Source organism: Arachis ipaensis, chromosome B3 (assembly GCF_059453495.1).
Source record: "Arachis ipaensis isolate K30076 ecotype BB chromosome B3, ASM5945349v1, whole genome shotgun sequence".
Classification (NCBI taxonomy): Eukaryota; Viridiplantae; Streptophyta; class Magnoliopsida; order Fabales; family Fabaceae; genus Arachis; species Arachis ipaensis.
In genome coordinates, this window is record NC_142438.1 from 130,080,086 (window position 1) to 130,096,409 (window position 16,324).

General features: G+C 32.4%; 1 protein-coding gene across 1 annotated transcript; it reads right to left on the reverse strand.

The window, feature by feature from the left end:
- Window positions 1–577: 577 nt before the first annotated feature.
- LOC107631102 (inactive TPR repeat-containing thioredoxin TTL3) lies at window positions 578–1,536 on the reverse strand. The gene is made up of 3 exons (XM_021117411.2): window positions 1,091–1,536; window positions 812–1,004; window positions 578–655 (listed from the first exon to the last, which is right to left on the reverse strand). The coding sequence occupies exons 1-3, from the start codon at window positions 1,486–1,488 to the stop codon at window positions 578–580; spliced, it is 669 nt and encodes a 222-aa protein (XP_020973070.2). The 5' UTR covers window positions 1,489–1,536.
- Between the last annotated feature and the right edge of the window lie 14,788 nt (window positions 1,537–16,324).

Below are 16,324 nucleotides of genomic sequence, written 5' to 3' on the forward strand. Positions count from 1 at the left end.
CCCGGCGGTTTAGTGGACCACCCTGGTTACGGGCGTCGGGAATAGGTTTTGCAGCAGTTTCCAGCAACCGCTAGTATAACCGCCGATGAACCAATATTTTGTGGCAACTAATTTAGCGGCGGTTTTAAACCGCCGCGATATACAAGTATAGAATTTAGTCTATTTTTTACCGGCGGTTATGAACCGCTGCAATGTTTTAACGTTTTTTATTTATGACTATTTGCGGCGGTTATAAAACCGCCGCTATTTTGAATACAAATTTAAAAAAAATTGCTTTTAAAAAACGCTAAATTTTTTGTTTAATTTTAAAGATAATTTTGATGGCCTTTTTTGGATTTTTAATGCTATAAATCTTCATATTTTTCATCTATTGAATATAAACTTGTGGCAAAAACAACAAAATTAACTGAAAAATAAAATAATATCTTTATAAAAATATCAACATAGTAAATCTCTTGCTAAAAATTGCATAATCAAATTTAAAAAAATGTTTGCTTCAAATAAAAATAAGTCCAATCCTAGGATTCTATTTTTCACTCTGTTCTTCTATGGAATTCAACCATGCGATATTATTGAGTCAATAATCTGCATAAGTGGCATGTGCCTCTTGATGTCTTAGGAGCTTCAATAAGGCTTCAGTTTGTAAAGCATATATCTGTTACATACATACCCATTTTTTTATTCAACATAAGGCTTATTAAGGGACTAGTGATTGTATGGAACTTATATATAGTAAAGAAATTTTACGATACCAGTGAGTGATAATTGGGTGAATTGGATTAGAAAAGTTAACCAGACCATGGAAACTAACCTTTGGAGCTAAATTGGCTCCTAATGATATTACGGACTGTGTTTCCTTTATTATAGTTTTCCAATCTTTGACTTTTCTAGCTTCAGTGCATTTGTTAAGGTGGCCTTTAAGAGCCTGAGCTTGAAAAGCAACAACCGAATCATCATCTGAAGCTGCTTGATTACAAGTTAGTGCCTTTTCTGCTTCTCCAAGCCTGCACCAATTCACAATTTTATTATAAGGGGGAAAAGATTAATAGAAACAAAATCACCGCCATTTTCATTTTTATGATCCAAGTACCTGAAATATATTGTTGCCAAATGGTTGTGAGCTCTGCCATAAGAAGGGTCTAACTTGATAGCTTCCTCACACTCCATGATCGCTTCAAGAAGCCGTCCCAATGCGATCAAAGCTGCACTCTTATTACAATGATATGTAGCCTTGTTGGAGTCAATAGCAATTGCTCTGTCATACAAGGTCAAAGCCTCTTCAAACCTTCCCTGCTTGTATGCTTCATTTCCCATTCCCTTCAACAACTCAGGGTCTACTCCATTATTATTCCTTAGACTCCGAAACTGAGCTGCAAACTCATCATTGTTCCTTCTCATTATATTCTCCATTAGTCCTCCTCTGCTTGCATTGTTATAATAAGAACTTGACATGGGGTTTAACTCTTTACTCTTGGGAGTACTTTCCATGCTCTTGGATACACTGGTTCTTGGGCTATTGTTAACTATCAAGTTTCCAGTGAGTTTTAAGGGACTAAAATCTTTGACTGGGGACCTACTCAAGTTTTCTTTTTGGTGGTGACTATTAGTGTTGATCCTAGCAAGTTACAGAGAATTACCAATGGCTTCTCTGTGTTGCTTCTCCGAGTTACCAGATGATGATAATGTTGAGCTTCTTGCAGCATCTGAAGGTCTTCAATTCTGGCTGTTTCGGTAGGCAGAGGTGCTCTTTCTAGCTTGTTTATTATCATCATTCAATGTGTGAAAGGTCTCAGTGAATTTGTTTCTTGGACTTGGAGTCTTTGATTCATGAATTTGAGGCTTGTTGGATTCGTTTTCCACCTTATGATCTCTCTGTTGTCCTTTGTTGTTGCTTGCTTTCAAGGGTAGTGAATGAACTGATGATTTTCTCAACCTATTGTTGCTTTTGAGTTGGAGAATTCTCCCAACCAAACCACAACCAAAGTCAACATCCACCTTGTTGTTGTTGCTCTTACCCTTCAATAGCCTCCAAGGTTCCGTAGGTCTCTTGGATTGCAACCTTGAGTACAACAATTAAAAAATTGAAAATCAGAGAAGGGGAAAACATACCAAAACTTCATATAGATGCCAGCATTGGACCAAGGTTCAAGATAAAAAGGATCAAATCAATATATGGAAGAGTAAAACCAGTATGTAAGAATTCTTAATGTAAAACAACAATACAACCGGGTTTATATACTATCAACTCCTTTAACTAGTAAAAGAAAGAAGTATCTAATCATCCAAATCAGAGAGTCATGAATTAAGACAACACTAAAACCCTCAATTGGTAAGCTCAGAAAAAATGAAAGAAAAAGAAGGCAAATTACTATTTTAATCCAACTTAAAATTGCTAGTTTAATAATCCCTTTACTTAAAAGCCAAATTTACAGTGTACCAAACTCTTCCACTTGCTATACTACAAGCTCTATCTTTCATCGCAAAGAACAATTATTAAATATCTTTTATCATCCATCAACAGCACTTGCTCATATCTTCCATAATAAACCCATAAGATTTTAATAGGACTAAATGAAACAGTGAATAATTCTACATATAAAAAGAAGAAGTTACTGAATAATGAAAGTAAAAAAAAATGTTTATGGCAAGAAGACAAAAGAATCATTGTTTTCATTTGAATTTCACTTAGTACACAAAAGAAATTGACTCTTCAAGGCAAAAGCACCTGAGAACCAAAGCCAATACAAGAATCGCTTCCCCTTAAGCCATCAGCGAGCTCTGTATATAATTGCTCTTTAGGAGTTGGTGCAGGTGCTCCATAATAGGAAAACTCCACAACATCCACATCACACCAAATACTACTTAGCATATTGTCGAACACTTGGCATGCAAAAACATAAACAACACAAAAATAGCAGTAACAAGTATTCTTTGCAATACCAATTCAAAATTTAGCACCAATGACATGAAAAATCAGCAGCATTTTGTAGTGACTCAGTAAAGTATCAGTTAATCAATCCAAATAATTTGAAATTCAAACTCAAGAAGCTTTTAACAGCATGTTTAACTATGTATAAACTAACATTAATTATAATAAGAAAATCCTAATTCTAACCTAAACTCAACTAACAATAGCAAATAATCTTAACCAAAGTAAATTAACACTAGAATCAACATATAACTAATCCTAAATTAACTAAAACATGGAAGAAAAGGTAATTTGAGAACCTGAGTCGAAGAACAGAGCAAGAGCATAGGAGAGAGGGATGCAATAGCAGTGACTAGCCGCTGCTGCGTCTGAACTCGCTGGAACTGGAGTGACTCTGTTCTGATTCTGCGACTGAAAATGAGGGAGGCAGGGGCGAGCTAGAGAGCCATAGTGCAGAGTTGTAAGGAGGAGAAGAAGATGGTCGCAGCGGCGCTGGATGGGAGCCGGTGGCGAGACAAAGAAGGCAGTAGACAAGACATATGAAGAAATGCAGCTGTACAAGACAAGACTGCCAAACAAGTACTGCAGAACCACCGAATATTATGTACATATTGAATCTATAGCAGCTTATATCTTCCACAACTAGTTAATCAGGGGCTTTCATCAAGAATTACATTCATTTTTTAACTTTTCAGCCATGTACTCTCATCAAGAAACACTACAATACTTATCAACAATACAACAAACATAATAGGAATAAAATCAAGTAGCAACAAGGTCCGAGCACCATGTGAAAAATCAAACAAACCTGAAAATGAAGGATGGTAGGTTTAACCATTCTTGTATTATAGAAAAAGTCAGTATTTTCCACCCTTCACAGAACTTTTGCAATCCTGAGAGACAAAGAAACAAAATTTACTTCTGCATCTTTTCCTGCACCCTATAATCCCAAAGGAAAAGGGTTTGATAACACAAAAAATATTAAAAAAAAAAAAGAAACCTCATTTACAGCATCCCCAGAAGCAGGAATATTCTCATAATTCTTATATTGTTCAAGCCTTGTAACTCTGTAACTATCTCTTGATATGTTCAATCTATCCCACTGAATACCCTGAATGACTTTTTCCTTCCTTGCTTGTGCAGCTGATGTATCAGTTACCTTAGTGAGCTGCAACAATCATCAAACACCTTATGAGCATGAAAACAAATACCCCCTTTTTCTCTTAAATAAACAAATTTTTAAAAAAAGGTTTTTATATGAACTCGATGAATAACTGAAAGGTTCAAAGAAATAGAAACAGAAAAAGAAAAGGGGTTACCATCTCATACTCATCAAGAGCATCATCGTCGGCAACACCACCATCAGCATGGCTGTTTCATCCATTTCATCAAAGAAATCTTCTTCTTCTTCCATGGAATCAAAGTAGAAATCTTCTTCTTCGACAACGATGAAAGGTGGATGTATGGGCAGCCACATGGTCCACTCCACGACGACACAGAATCGCACGGTGGAGCGGAGACTACGGATTTTGCACACTGTGGAGGAGAAAGCAGGGATTTCACGCATTGTGCATATGGAGGAGAGGCAAAAGGTTGACGCCGGGGAGAGAAGGATGGATGGCAGCCGCACAACTCCACAACCACGCAGAGGTGCAGAGTGGAGCAGAGATTAGGGAATCTTTACTCTCATATATTTTCTTAAACTTTTCCTTATCTTTCTTAAGCATTCTTTTAATCCATTCTCAAGTACTTTAAAAATTTAACCTTACCATCCTAAAAGAATATCCATTTTTCAAACTTATGACTATTAATAACCAGCACCAATCCAGTATTTAAAAATCCTTTCAATTTTCTTTACAATTTAAAAGTCACTTAAATAGTATGAATAAACAACATGTTCCAAGCATAGGTTCCGTAAGTGATACGTGCTTCAAATGTTCGAGATATGAAGAGTTCAAGTATTATTTAGAAGATATTAATTTATATTTTTAGAATATTTTAATTTAATTTGATGTATTTTGATTTTATTTATTTAATTACTAGATTGGGCCTTATGCTTGTGGACTTAGGGTTTTCTATATTTTAACATAATAAGAGGTTATAAATACATCATACACTAGCGTAGTCGTAGTACAGAATGATTTAAAAGTTTAAAACCTCTTTTTTGGTTTCGTGATGAAACCATGGTGTGGACAATTGAGGTTGAGGAGTCCCTCTCTTGTTGCATCGGGAAATTGAGTAGAAGATTGAAGAGTCCCTTTGATTCAATTCTCAAACTATGGCGTTGACAAGTTAGGTTGAGGATTCCATTTCTTGTTGCATCAAGAAATTGGGTAGAAAGTAGAGTGATTCTCTTTGTACTCAATTTTAATCTATCTTTTTTATTTCTATTTCAATTTCAATGTATTTTTTTTATTCAGTTTGAATCTCTATCTTCTTATTTATTTCTTATTTCTTTATCATTTGGTATCAGAGCCCAGGTATTAGATTAATTCTTATTAATCTATATCTGTTCTTCTTTTATCATAAAAAAAAGAGTCCAGTGTCGGTCGCGTCTTTCTTTAAGTTCTCGCGTTTTATTTTCCGTTTGTGTTTCATTATTGTTTTGTCATCCTTGTTGATTTTATTGTTTAAAAAAATAAAAAAAGCATTCAATGCAAAAAAAAAAAAGGAGAAAAAAAAGAAATATATACAAAAAAAGAAAAAAAATTTATCTTCCTTGTAATTTTTGTGCTTTTCATATTCTATTTTTTCACCTACAAGATTCGAGGACAAATCTTTTTTGAAGAGGAGGAGAATGATACGTGCTTCAAATGTTCGAAATATGAAGAGTTCAGGTATTATTTAGAAGATATTAGTCTACATTTTTAGAATATTTTAATTTAATTTGATGTATTTTGATTTTGTTTATTTAATTACTAGATTGAGCCTTATGTTTATGGGCTTAGGGTTTTCTATATTTTAACATAATAAGAGCTTATAAATACCTCATACACTAGGGTAGTCATAGCATAGAATGATTTAGAGGTTTCAAAACCCTCTTTTTGGTTTCATGATGAAACCATGGTGTGGACAATTGAGGTTAAGGAGTCCCTCTCTTGTTGAATCGGGGAATTAAGTAGAAGGTTGAGGAGTCCCTTCGATTCAAGTCCCAAACTATGGCGTTGACAAGTTAGGTTGAGGAGTCCATTTCTTGTTGCGTCAAAAAATTGGGTAGAAAGTAGAGTGATTCTCTTTGTACTCAATTTCAATCTATCCTTTTTATTTCTATTTCAATTTCAATGTATTTTTTTATTCAATTTGAATCTTTATCTTCTTGTTTATTTCTTATTTCTTTATCATTTGATATCAGAGCTCAGGTATTAGATTAATTCTTATTAATCTATATATATTCTTCTTTTATCATAAAAAAAAGAGTCTAGTGTCTGTCGCGTCTTTCTTTAAGTTCTCGTGTTCTTGTTTTTCGTTTGTGTTTCATTATTGTTTTGTCATCATTGTTGATTTTATTGTTTAAAAAAATAAAAAAAGCATGCAGTGCAAAAAAATGAGAAAAAAAAGAAATATATACAAAAAAAGAAAAAAAAGAAATTATCTTCCTTGTAATTTTTGTGCTTTTCATATTCTATTTTTCCACCTACAAGATTTGAAGATGAATCTTTTTTTAAGAGGAGGAAAATGATACGTGCTTCAAATGTTCGAGATATGAAGAGTTCAAGTATTGTTTAGAAGATATTAGTTTATATTTTTTGAATATTTTAATTTAATTTGATGTATTTTCATTTTGTTTATTTAATTACTAGATTGGGCCTTATGTTTATGAGCTTAGGTTTTTCTATATTTTAACATAATAAGAGGTTATAAATACCTCATACAAGTGTGGTAGTCGTAGCATAGAATGATTTAGAGGTTTAAAATCCCTTTTTTGGTTTCGTGATGAAACCATGGTGTGGACAATTGATGTTGAGGAGTCCCTCTCTTGTTGCATTGGGGAATTGGGTAGAAGGTTGAGGAGTCCCTTCGATTCAATTCCCAAACTATGGCGTTGACAAGTAAGGTTAAGGAGTCCCTTTCTTGTTTCGTCAAGAAATTGGATAGAAAGTAGAGTGATTCTCTTTGTACTCAATTTCAATCTATCCTTTTTATTTCTATTTCAATTTCAATGTATTTTTTTATTCAGTTTGAATCTTTATCTTCTTATTTATTTCTTATTTCTTTATCAGTAAGTCTATGCTAAACCAATTTGATTTTCCATACTTTGACAAACTTCGAACACAATTTAATTTAATTAAGTTCTTATATTTTTATAAAAATTCGGACATAACCTCCCCTAAAAATAGGACCTATCCACCCTTGCGGGTTCTCTCTATCTCAAATAAAAATAACAAGACTCACAATCCATTCAATTTAATAACCAAAAGAATATTATTAATATAACCAAATTTACAGCAAGAACTCATTCTCAATAATTAGAAAAACAGACACAATTAAACTATCATCATAATAATTCCAGACCAAGCACAAACTCAACTCAATTCATCAATTAACTACAAAAAACAACTATAAATTTTTTACAGTTATTCATTAGGCTTTCTTGGCATTCATCATTTAAAACAGTTGATTTTAAAATAAATATCCTACCTCGGTTTAGTCGAAGCTCAATATTTAAATGCATCAAATCCTCTTTTGTTTATTTTTAATTTACAGCAGTGGCAGTAACCTTGTTGATTTTCAGGCAATATCAACAGCGACATCAAGGATCACAGCAACAACAACTTATCTGGTATAAATTGGAATTAATGTGAAATTGATATTAAGCAGATTTAGAACAAAATTAGCAGTAGAGTATTACGGTAAATTAAAACAGAATCAAATAATCTCACCACGAGAAGCAAAGTAGGGTGACACACCAGCAGCTTCGACTGCCTCCTCCAGCAATAGTGACGCTAAGAGGCAACTACAAAACGACAATGGCGGCGAATCTAATAATCTACTGTGGTTTAAGGCTGAGCAAAGGCGCAAAGGAATACTTATGTAAGGTCAGACAAAGTTAATAATGAATTATTATGGCGAGACAAGGATCAACAAAATCAGCCTTACCAGAGAAACAAGAGAATGGAACCACAGCAGCTTCAGTGACCCTCACCCGCAAGGACAAAACCGGTAGAAGCAAAGCGGAGCTAGGGCAAACTGGCAGTGGTTCTGGTGGTGGCTTCCGATGACATTGGCGCTTCTTCCCGGCGGCCAGAGGCTGGATGATGAAGTCTCCAGCGACGAGGATGGCCATCAGACTCCCCTCCAGCGGCGGTAGTGACACTATTTTCTCCTTCTGGCATCTCTCTCTCTCTCTCTGTCGCATTCTCTCCCTTCAAAAGCCCAGGTCTGCAGTCGCGACGATGACGGCGAGGATTTAGATCGGCAACAACAACGTGTGGTGACGTACGGCAGAGCCTTAGCCAGTGATACCCTTCTTCCTCTCCTCCGTCGATCTCTCTCTCGCGTCTGGCTCTTTCTCTCTCTTCCTCCTACTTGCGACAACGACGCAACGGCGGCAATGGTAGCAGTGACACCCACCGGTGCCGTCTCTCTCTCCCTCCTCTTCTCCTTTCTTCTTCTTCTCCCTCGGTTTTCCCTATCTGTTCTCCATTTTCATTCTTTCCCTTTCTTTCTTTTTTTATTTCCGTTGTGAAAATGACGGCTAGGATTTGATGAGAGTAAGTGTTCTGTGAGTGTGAGTGTGTCTTAGGGTTAGATTAGGGTTTTATGTAGTATAAAAATTTTAATAAAATAAAAGGGTATAATAGTATTTAAAAACTAAATATAATTATTAATTATCAACTTATTAATTATTTTCAGAAGAATACTCTAATTTAAAAATTAGAGATAATCAAATTAATTTATTTTTTATTCATAAAATAAAATTCAAAGTCTCAATATTCAAATTAAACCATGTAAAATTCTCATATTTTTTCAATTACTAAAACTTTAAATTTTTAAATAAAAAAATTCAATTATTATGAAACTTATGAGTTCTAATTAATTTTAAACTCAAAGTCTCATAACTTTAATTTCTTTTGGTAAAATAATTTTTCTAAAAATAAAATCATGATTAAGTATAATAATTCACAAATAACTCATTATTTAATTTCTAAAAACTCAAGATGTTGCATCTGACTTCTCCAGTATTCTACTAATGTGGCTTTCCATGATTCCTTGTAACTCTGCAAAAGTCATGGTATCCATATCGTGGGACTCTAATATCGTAGTCACCACATGGTCATACTTCATCGGCATGGTACGAAGAATTTTTTCCACTACTTTGCTATCGGGTATATCTTTTCCCTAGACTCTCATCTTATTAACAAGATCTGTAACACGAGTAAAATATTGCTCAATAGTTTTTAAACTAGACATCTCGTACCTTTCATATTCTCTTCTCAAAGACTGTAGCTTTGCTTTTTGAGCTTTATGTACGCCTTTGTATAACAGTTTCAACGTATTCCATGCTTCTTTTGCACTTTTGGAACTTGGTATTTTGCCAAACACCGTATAATCTACTCTTGATGAATTTGAGATAGCGCCAATTGATCTCTCCTCTGTTGGGCGGCATCTGCTCGTTCTTGCAAATCCGGTTCAATGAAATTCTACAGATTGTTGGCCTTCAAATGGGTAGACATCAAAGTCTCCCAATAACTATAATCAACTTTTTCATCTAACTTGGTACCAGACCACACAATATTGAAAGTATTTGCCATATCGACTCTATGAATGAACAACTATGTGAGAACTCTCCCACATAAAAAATACTATCATATTTTTCATCTCTCAAACTCACCAACAATCATAAGAATATAAGAGAGAATTTTTGAAACAAACACTAAGCATTTTGATTCATGGAGAGATAATTAATAACATACATATGAAACTTTTACATAAGCAAACTTTCATAATAAAATAATAATTCTTATAACAACTAAACACTAGTTGTAATAATTCAAAAAACAAGTGAAAATTTTGACTAGTCAAATTCCTTGTTTAATTTTACTTTAAATTTTTTAGTCATTCACTTGGAGCTTTCAATTCATGATTCTTCATTTTTCATAAATGTTGTCTTTCAATAAAAAATAACTTGCATTCTTGTAGTTTCTACCACCTTCTAATTTATGATGTAACTTATTTTTTAATTTTAATTCAATTTAATTTTAAATTTTTTCAATGTTCTAATATATTGTATTTGTACTATTCTTGAATGTTCTTGATTTAATTATCTAACATGAGACCAAAGCTCCTAGATATTTAAAGAATGGAGAAATTAAACTTTCACTGAAGATTTAAGTTCAACCAAATGTATTCAAGATGATAGAAGTTCTGAAGAAGTGATCTAAAAGACCTAAATGGAGATGCAAAGTGGGATAAAAAATGAATTTCTTGTTGAAGCCCATAAAGATAAAGATAATGAGTCAACTTCAACATTAACATACCCATTGGGTTTGAAAAAATTATAAAAAAACAAGTTGGCACAAGTTAGGTAGAATGAAAGAATGAAGAATCAAAATCAAAAGAACAAATCATAAAGAAGTGGCAAAAAAGGAAAATTCATAAGTAAAAAGGGAAGAAGCAAGAAGGGTAATAAGAAAAACAAGAAAGTATCCAAAGAAAAGGGACTTGGCTACATTTCTGAGAAGAAAAAAGAATATAGTTACAAAAGAGAGAAAAACCAACAAACAAAGAACCATTGAATACTCAAAAGTCTAAAAGAGTTATGAGCAGAATGGTGAGGAGTTAAGCAGTGAGAATAGGAAAGACAATTAAGAGAAGAAAGTAATCAAAACTTGAAAAATTAGTTCTCACTTAGTTTGCGATGTACTAATCAGAAAGTCGTGGTGGATCATCTTCGAAAAAAAATCGCAAAATGAAAGAAATAACCCAGACGGAATTAGTATCAGAACAAGATACAGAAGTAGAAAGAAAACAAATCAATGTCAGATGCGATAAAGGGATCTATCTAGTGGTGCAACTCGTGTTTGAGGGAGTCTTGGGAGAATTGGAAGATCTTGATGAAACTCTTGTAGGAGATAAAGCTACGTTTTCTTATATTATGTTATTATTGTTGTTTTCATGTTGTTGTTTGTTTTGGTCTTTTTTGTCTTCTGATTTATAATTAGTTCTAATGGCAATATGATATCAAAATAGATCGAAATTTAGACCTACCGAAATCTTAAAAATTTGTGTTTTTTTCATTTTAGGTCAAACGAACCTCTTATGAACTATTAAAAAAAATAAAAAATTTATTTGTATATTAAAATTAGTTATTAAAATTAATTACCATGTATTTATGTATAAATACGGATATTATTTAGTTTATTTTTAATATATATTTTATACTATTAATTAATTTTGAAAGCTAATTTTAATATACATTTAAGATAATCGAAAAAGAATATGGCCCCTTTAGTGTTAACTGTTGACTGCTTAATGAGACAAGCTAAAAACAATGAAGTAACATTAAGAGAGTATTTAATGATTTTGTCATTTTATTGTCGTCCCTTGTTGCTTATTAATTTACAGAGAGAAAACCTTACTGGGAACAAGTTCGTCGAATGTGATTTTTCCATAGTCTATTATTAAATTGCTTCAGAATGCACATACATACATTAACGTTCGTTTACAAACGTGTGATTTATTCTTCGTTGAAAACAATAATGAACTCTTGTTACAATGTTTTTTCGATGATGTTACGTATACATTTAAATTAACTGCTAAAATCAGTTAACTTATGTTATATTGGTTTCTTAGAGTTTTTCTAAATAATATTTTTTATATTCTTAACATGCATGCTGGATTTGCAGTTATTTCATTTAAGATTATTGAACAAAACTTGCGTTGCTTACCATGTGGAAATGTTTTGCCCATTGTGTCGCAATATATATATAGAGGATAATTATACAATAAAAAGGTGTTTTGTGTGAAGAGAATAAAAAGTAACATGTATAAATATATATTTAATTATTTGAAAACGTGAATCTTTAGCTCTTTATTATTTTTTTGTTCACCATAGCATATACCATATAAATATATGTTCAATAATTAGCAAGATGCAAGGTATATATAATATAATTTGGTTACACTGGTGAAGATGCATGCATTCCATTTGTATTATTTGGTGAGGCAGCCTTACTTGTTGAAATAGAATTTGAAGCACCAATGCCGCTTTTGTACATTCAGTCAATGAAGACTGAAAAGTATGTGGAACCGCATGCATATATATATATATATATATAATCGGCCATTATGGAATTAATTCAAAACACAATCAACAGAATTATCACCATCACCGCATGTTCCGAATCATTTTCTGCTATATATTGATGATGTTTTATTCTCCAGGGCAACACTTCATCATGCAATACAAGCTGGGAGGTCATGTTAGGAACTTATAATTTTTTTAATTTATTTATAAACAATATATATATAATTAATTATATTCACATTAACTATTTCATATTATATCATTTATATAAATAATTTTATTTATTATTATAAATACTAAATGAATTAAATTATTATTATTTTTTATCTGAATTTAAATAAGAATAAAATTAAATATTTTATTTTATTTAAATGTTCAGAATTTAATGAAAACTACTAGTCAAATATATATATAGAATTTTAGAATTTTGATTTCTAATATACCAAAATCATCTTACAATTTTTATGGTATAAAAAAATTGCTATTCAACTTAAAATAAAAAATGAATAAATTTTAGTTAAAAAATATAAAAAAATTATAAAAATCAAATTATTTTAATAATTATATTCACAAATTTAAATATATTTTTATATTTTTAATTTTTTTAATAATTTAACATAAATAATATTAGAATTAAGAAATTTAAGAATTTCTAACGGCTGATAGTCATAAAAGACAAAAGTCGCAATTATCATTTTAATAAACCTTTGTTTTCCTTTAATTTAACAAAAGATAAAATGATATATAAGTTGAGCTACTTCCTTGTAACACAGATTATGAAACACATTCCATTTACATCGAGGCATAGTGAGCACTTAAAGACAAAGTTTGAAAGATATGTGAAATGTGAATATTTTATTGGTGAAAGTGACGTTAAACCATGTGGAAGTGCATCATTCCGACCTGGAAAGCTCCCATTTTGTCACATCTCAAACTGTTTCCGTTAAAAAATAGTTGAGGCTTGAGAATTCGGATAGAGATAGTCTTAATGATAAACCAAAGCAATATAAATATATATATAAAGGCTAAGCGAAAAAAAAAAATCAAAGAAAGGCTTTTATCCCTTATCTATCTATATCTATCTGATAAATCCGTTATGCACTAATTGGAATAGACATCACAAAAAAGCCTATCGACTCCAAAACCAAATCAAGATAAAAAGGTACAAAGAAATCAGAGAAAATTTTAACTCGTCCGGCTAAAAATTTGCTCAAAAATATATCAATATAAAAAAAAAACTAAGTCCGATTAACCTCAATAGCACTGACAGGTGTTCTCAAAAATTAAAGTATGCCACAAAATTGAAATCATTTACCGACATATATATTTGTTCCTAACGTGGTGGTTTGCAAAGTATTCATGAATCGGGTCAAATCGGTTTAATTAAATCTAGATTCGATTTTAAAAGATATAAAGTTTATTTTGATCCAATTTAAAATAGATCAGATTTGATAGTTATCAGTGAGAGAAAAAGGGATTAAATTTTAATTTCTTTTTTTGTTGTATAGTATTTTAACTAGATATTTTTATTTTTGTCTCGTACTAAATTGAGAGACATTTTCATTTTGTCTCTTAAGTAACAGAAACAGAATTAAAGTATAGAAAAAGAAATAACATCAAATGTATTCTGGTTCAGCTATTTGGTGCAATGTAGCCTACATCCAGTCTCCATCATAACTATGATGGAATTTTATTATCTCTCTTTTTCAAGATTACAAACATCAATTCTCCCCTATGATTTACCCAATCCTATCTGGGACAAATCCAGATTCTAAACCCAATTCGAATTTGACTAGACCTCAATCTAGCTTTCAACAGCAAAGTACTAACCCAACTTGCAAGAAAATTCCCACAAGATCATGACACAAAACAAAAAGATGTACAAAGCAAACCTGAAACATCTTATGACTTTTTCTCCTAGTTTACTTACTGCCTTTTACCTCTCATTAGCTTTTTCTTACAAACATCACTATGTTTGCTTTTTACAATGAGACTCAGACAGATCAAAACTGAGAAAAAGAAAATACTAAATGAACTACATGAAGGAGAAGAACTCTAACAGCTTGGGTAGCTATGAGAGTGAACTCTGTGCTTTTCACTTACTCTCATTGCCTTCAACCCTTGGTCATTCACCCTTAATATAGAAGAGTGAAGCTTTCAAGGTTGAAATGAGTTCAACCCTCACAGTGTCTTCTTCTCCAACATCAGAGTAGCAGCAGCTACACCAGAGAGAAGAGAAAGAACCGAGTCTATTGTATGCATGCTCACATTTTCTCTCTCATCCTTTTTCTTCAAGTTTCTTCAATCTTGACCGTTGAGCTTGTCTTTGGCCCCAAGTTTTGATTCTGAGTGTTGATTAGCTTCTGAACTATGTTGACTTCACATTCTCCATGGTTGCTTCTTCTGTGCTTGAGACTTTGTGACTTTCTCCTTCATTCCTCGTTGTAGCACAAATGAGGAAAGAAACTTTTGTTGTGCTTTGACCGATAGAGATTTGCTTATTGACCGAAGCCCTCTTTTTTGCTTTGATTTGGCAAAAATATTTTTGCCTTTCTTCAAAACCTTTCTTTTGTGTTTTCTATTTTTCTTCTTTCTTTTCTTTGATTGAGTGATGTGACCGAAGCAAGAGAGAGAAGAGAGAAGCTTTCGATGGAAGCCCCAAGAAAATTAAATTGAATTGAATTTAGACTTTCAGTTACATGGATGAGTTGACCATATGAAGCTTGGTCTCTTGGGTTCCTTCTCTTAATTCATCAAGCTTGATTCTTGGGCTTATGATTGAACTTGTCTTTTCTTTTTTAATACCAAGGTTCAACCACTAATTTGAATCAATTTTGTGCAAGGCTGAATTTGTTTATGGGCTTTAAATATTTGTTTCTTGGGCTAACTTGTTTCGTTTTATTTCCTGCACACTTGATCAAAAGCATTAAACAACCAATTGATAATATTTTAATCATGTTTGATCATCATTTTAATGTTAGCTTTCCAAACTCAACAAGATTAAATCGAGTCGATTCGATATAAAGTAGTATATACAAATTTATAAATTTTATATACTAAATTAACAATTTTATTTTTAAAAATTAAATTTAACAAATATTATATCATATTTATATTAAAATAAATTATTTTAAAACAAAAATAATATTATATAATATAAAAATATTAATTAAAATATAAAAATATAATATAATATTACTAATTTTACTCTAAAATATAATTTTTTATTATAAAAAAGTAACTTTAGATTGGGACAGATGACCTAAAATATAACTTGAATTTGGTCCAAAATTAAAATAACACTGAATAAAAATAATAAATCTGAATCCGACAAAATATATTCGAGGTTCTGACCGAGCCAGAACGTCCCTAATTTGTGATCACTCAAACGGTGTGTAGTGGTTATGAACATAATACAAATTAAATATAGATAAGTGCAACATTTCGAGATATATGCAAGGGATAAGAATTGAGCTCTAAATTTGATCCCTTCCATGCTACTAGGCCACAAACTCCCTATAAATTGGCCAACTAGTAAACAATAAAGCTTAAACTACAATCACGTGCATAATTCAATTACTAAAGCTTACGCGTATTCAGAAGAAATCTTCGAATATTCACCTAAAAAATAGGATTGACTAGCAATGGTATTACGGTACTATAGCACGTTCAAACTCAAAGCCTATAAAGAAAACAACCCTAAACATAACATGGTAAGCGATTCACTCTTAATTACAATATACTCTTCATACTCTCTTTTGACTTAAGCATTGGAGTGCCTTTGCAGGTGTCAACTGTTGTAGTTTTTGGGAAGTCGACGTATACCTCATCCAGCCCAGACAAAAGCAAATTCAACCTTGGATTGGACGAGCTATACCTCTCCCGAGACTTTTTACTCATGAACATTTGGCGCCCACCGTGGAGCCCAAAATTTTAAATTAACCCCACCATCGTCTTTTCTGCTCTTTTTTGCAGGTCACAACCTGTTGATGTCAATGCCCTACCAGCCGCGTTGCCGCTGGTTCCAGTAGCACCGCTGCCTCTAGCGCGCATCTGCTCGTTATACACCTCCATCTGCTCTCGCAACGCTCTAGCCACACAGCTTCTCTGTCAGCTCTGAGCTATAGGCAACGATGTCTTCCACGCGT

What these genes read in the sequence shown, in the direction of transcription:
- LOC107631102 (XM_021117411.2), bottom strand. Translation starts at nt 1,488, where the DNA reads ATGGAAAGTACTCCCAAGAGTAAAGAGTTAAACCCCATGTCAAGTTCT. An exon ending in TTGGCAACAATATATTTCAG is followed by an intron (nt 1,005 to 1,090) that starts GTACTTGGATCA and finishes GAATTGGTGCAG; the next exon opens with GCTTGGAGAAGCAGAAAAGG. An exon ending in GAGCCAATTTAGCTCCAAAG is followed by an intron (nt 656 to 811) that starts GTTAGTTTCCAT and finishes TGTATGTAACAG; the next exon opens with ATATATGCTTTACAAACTGA.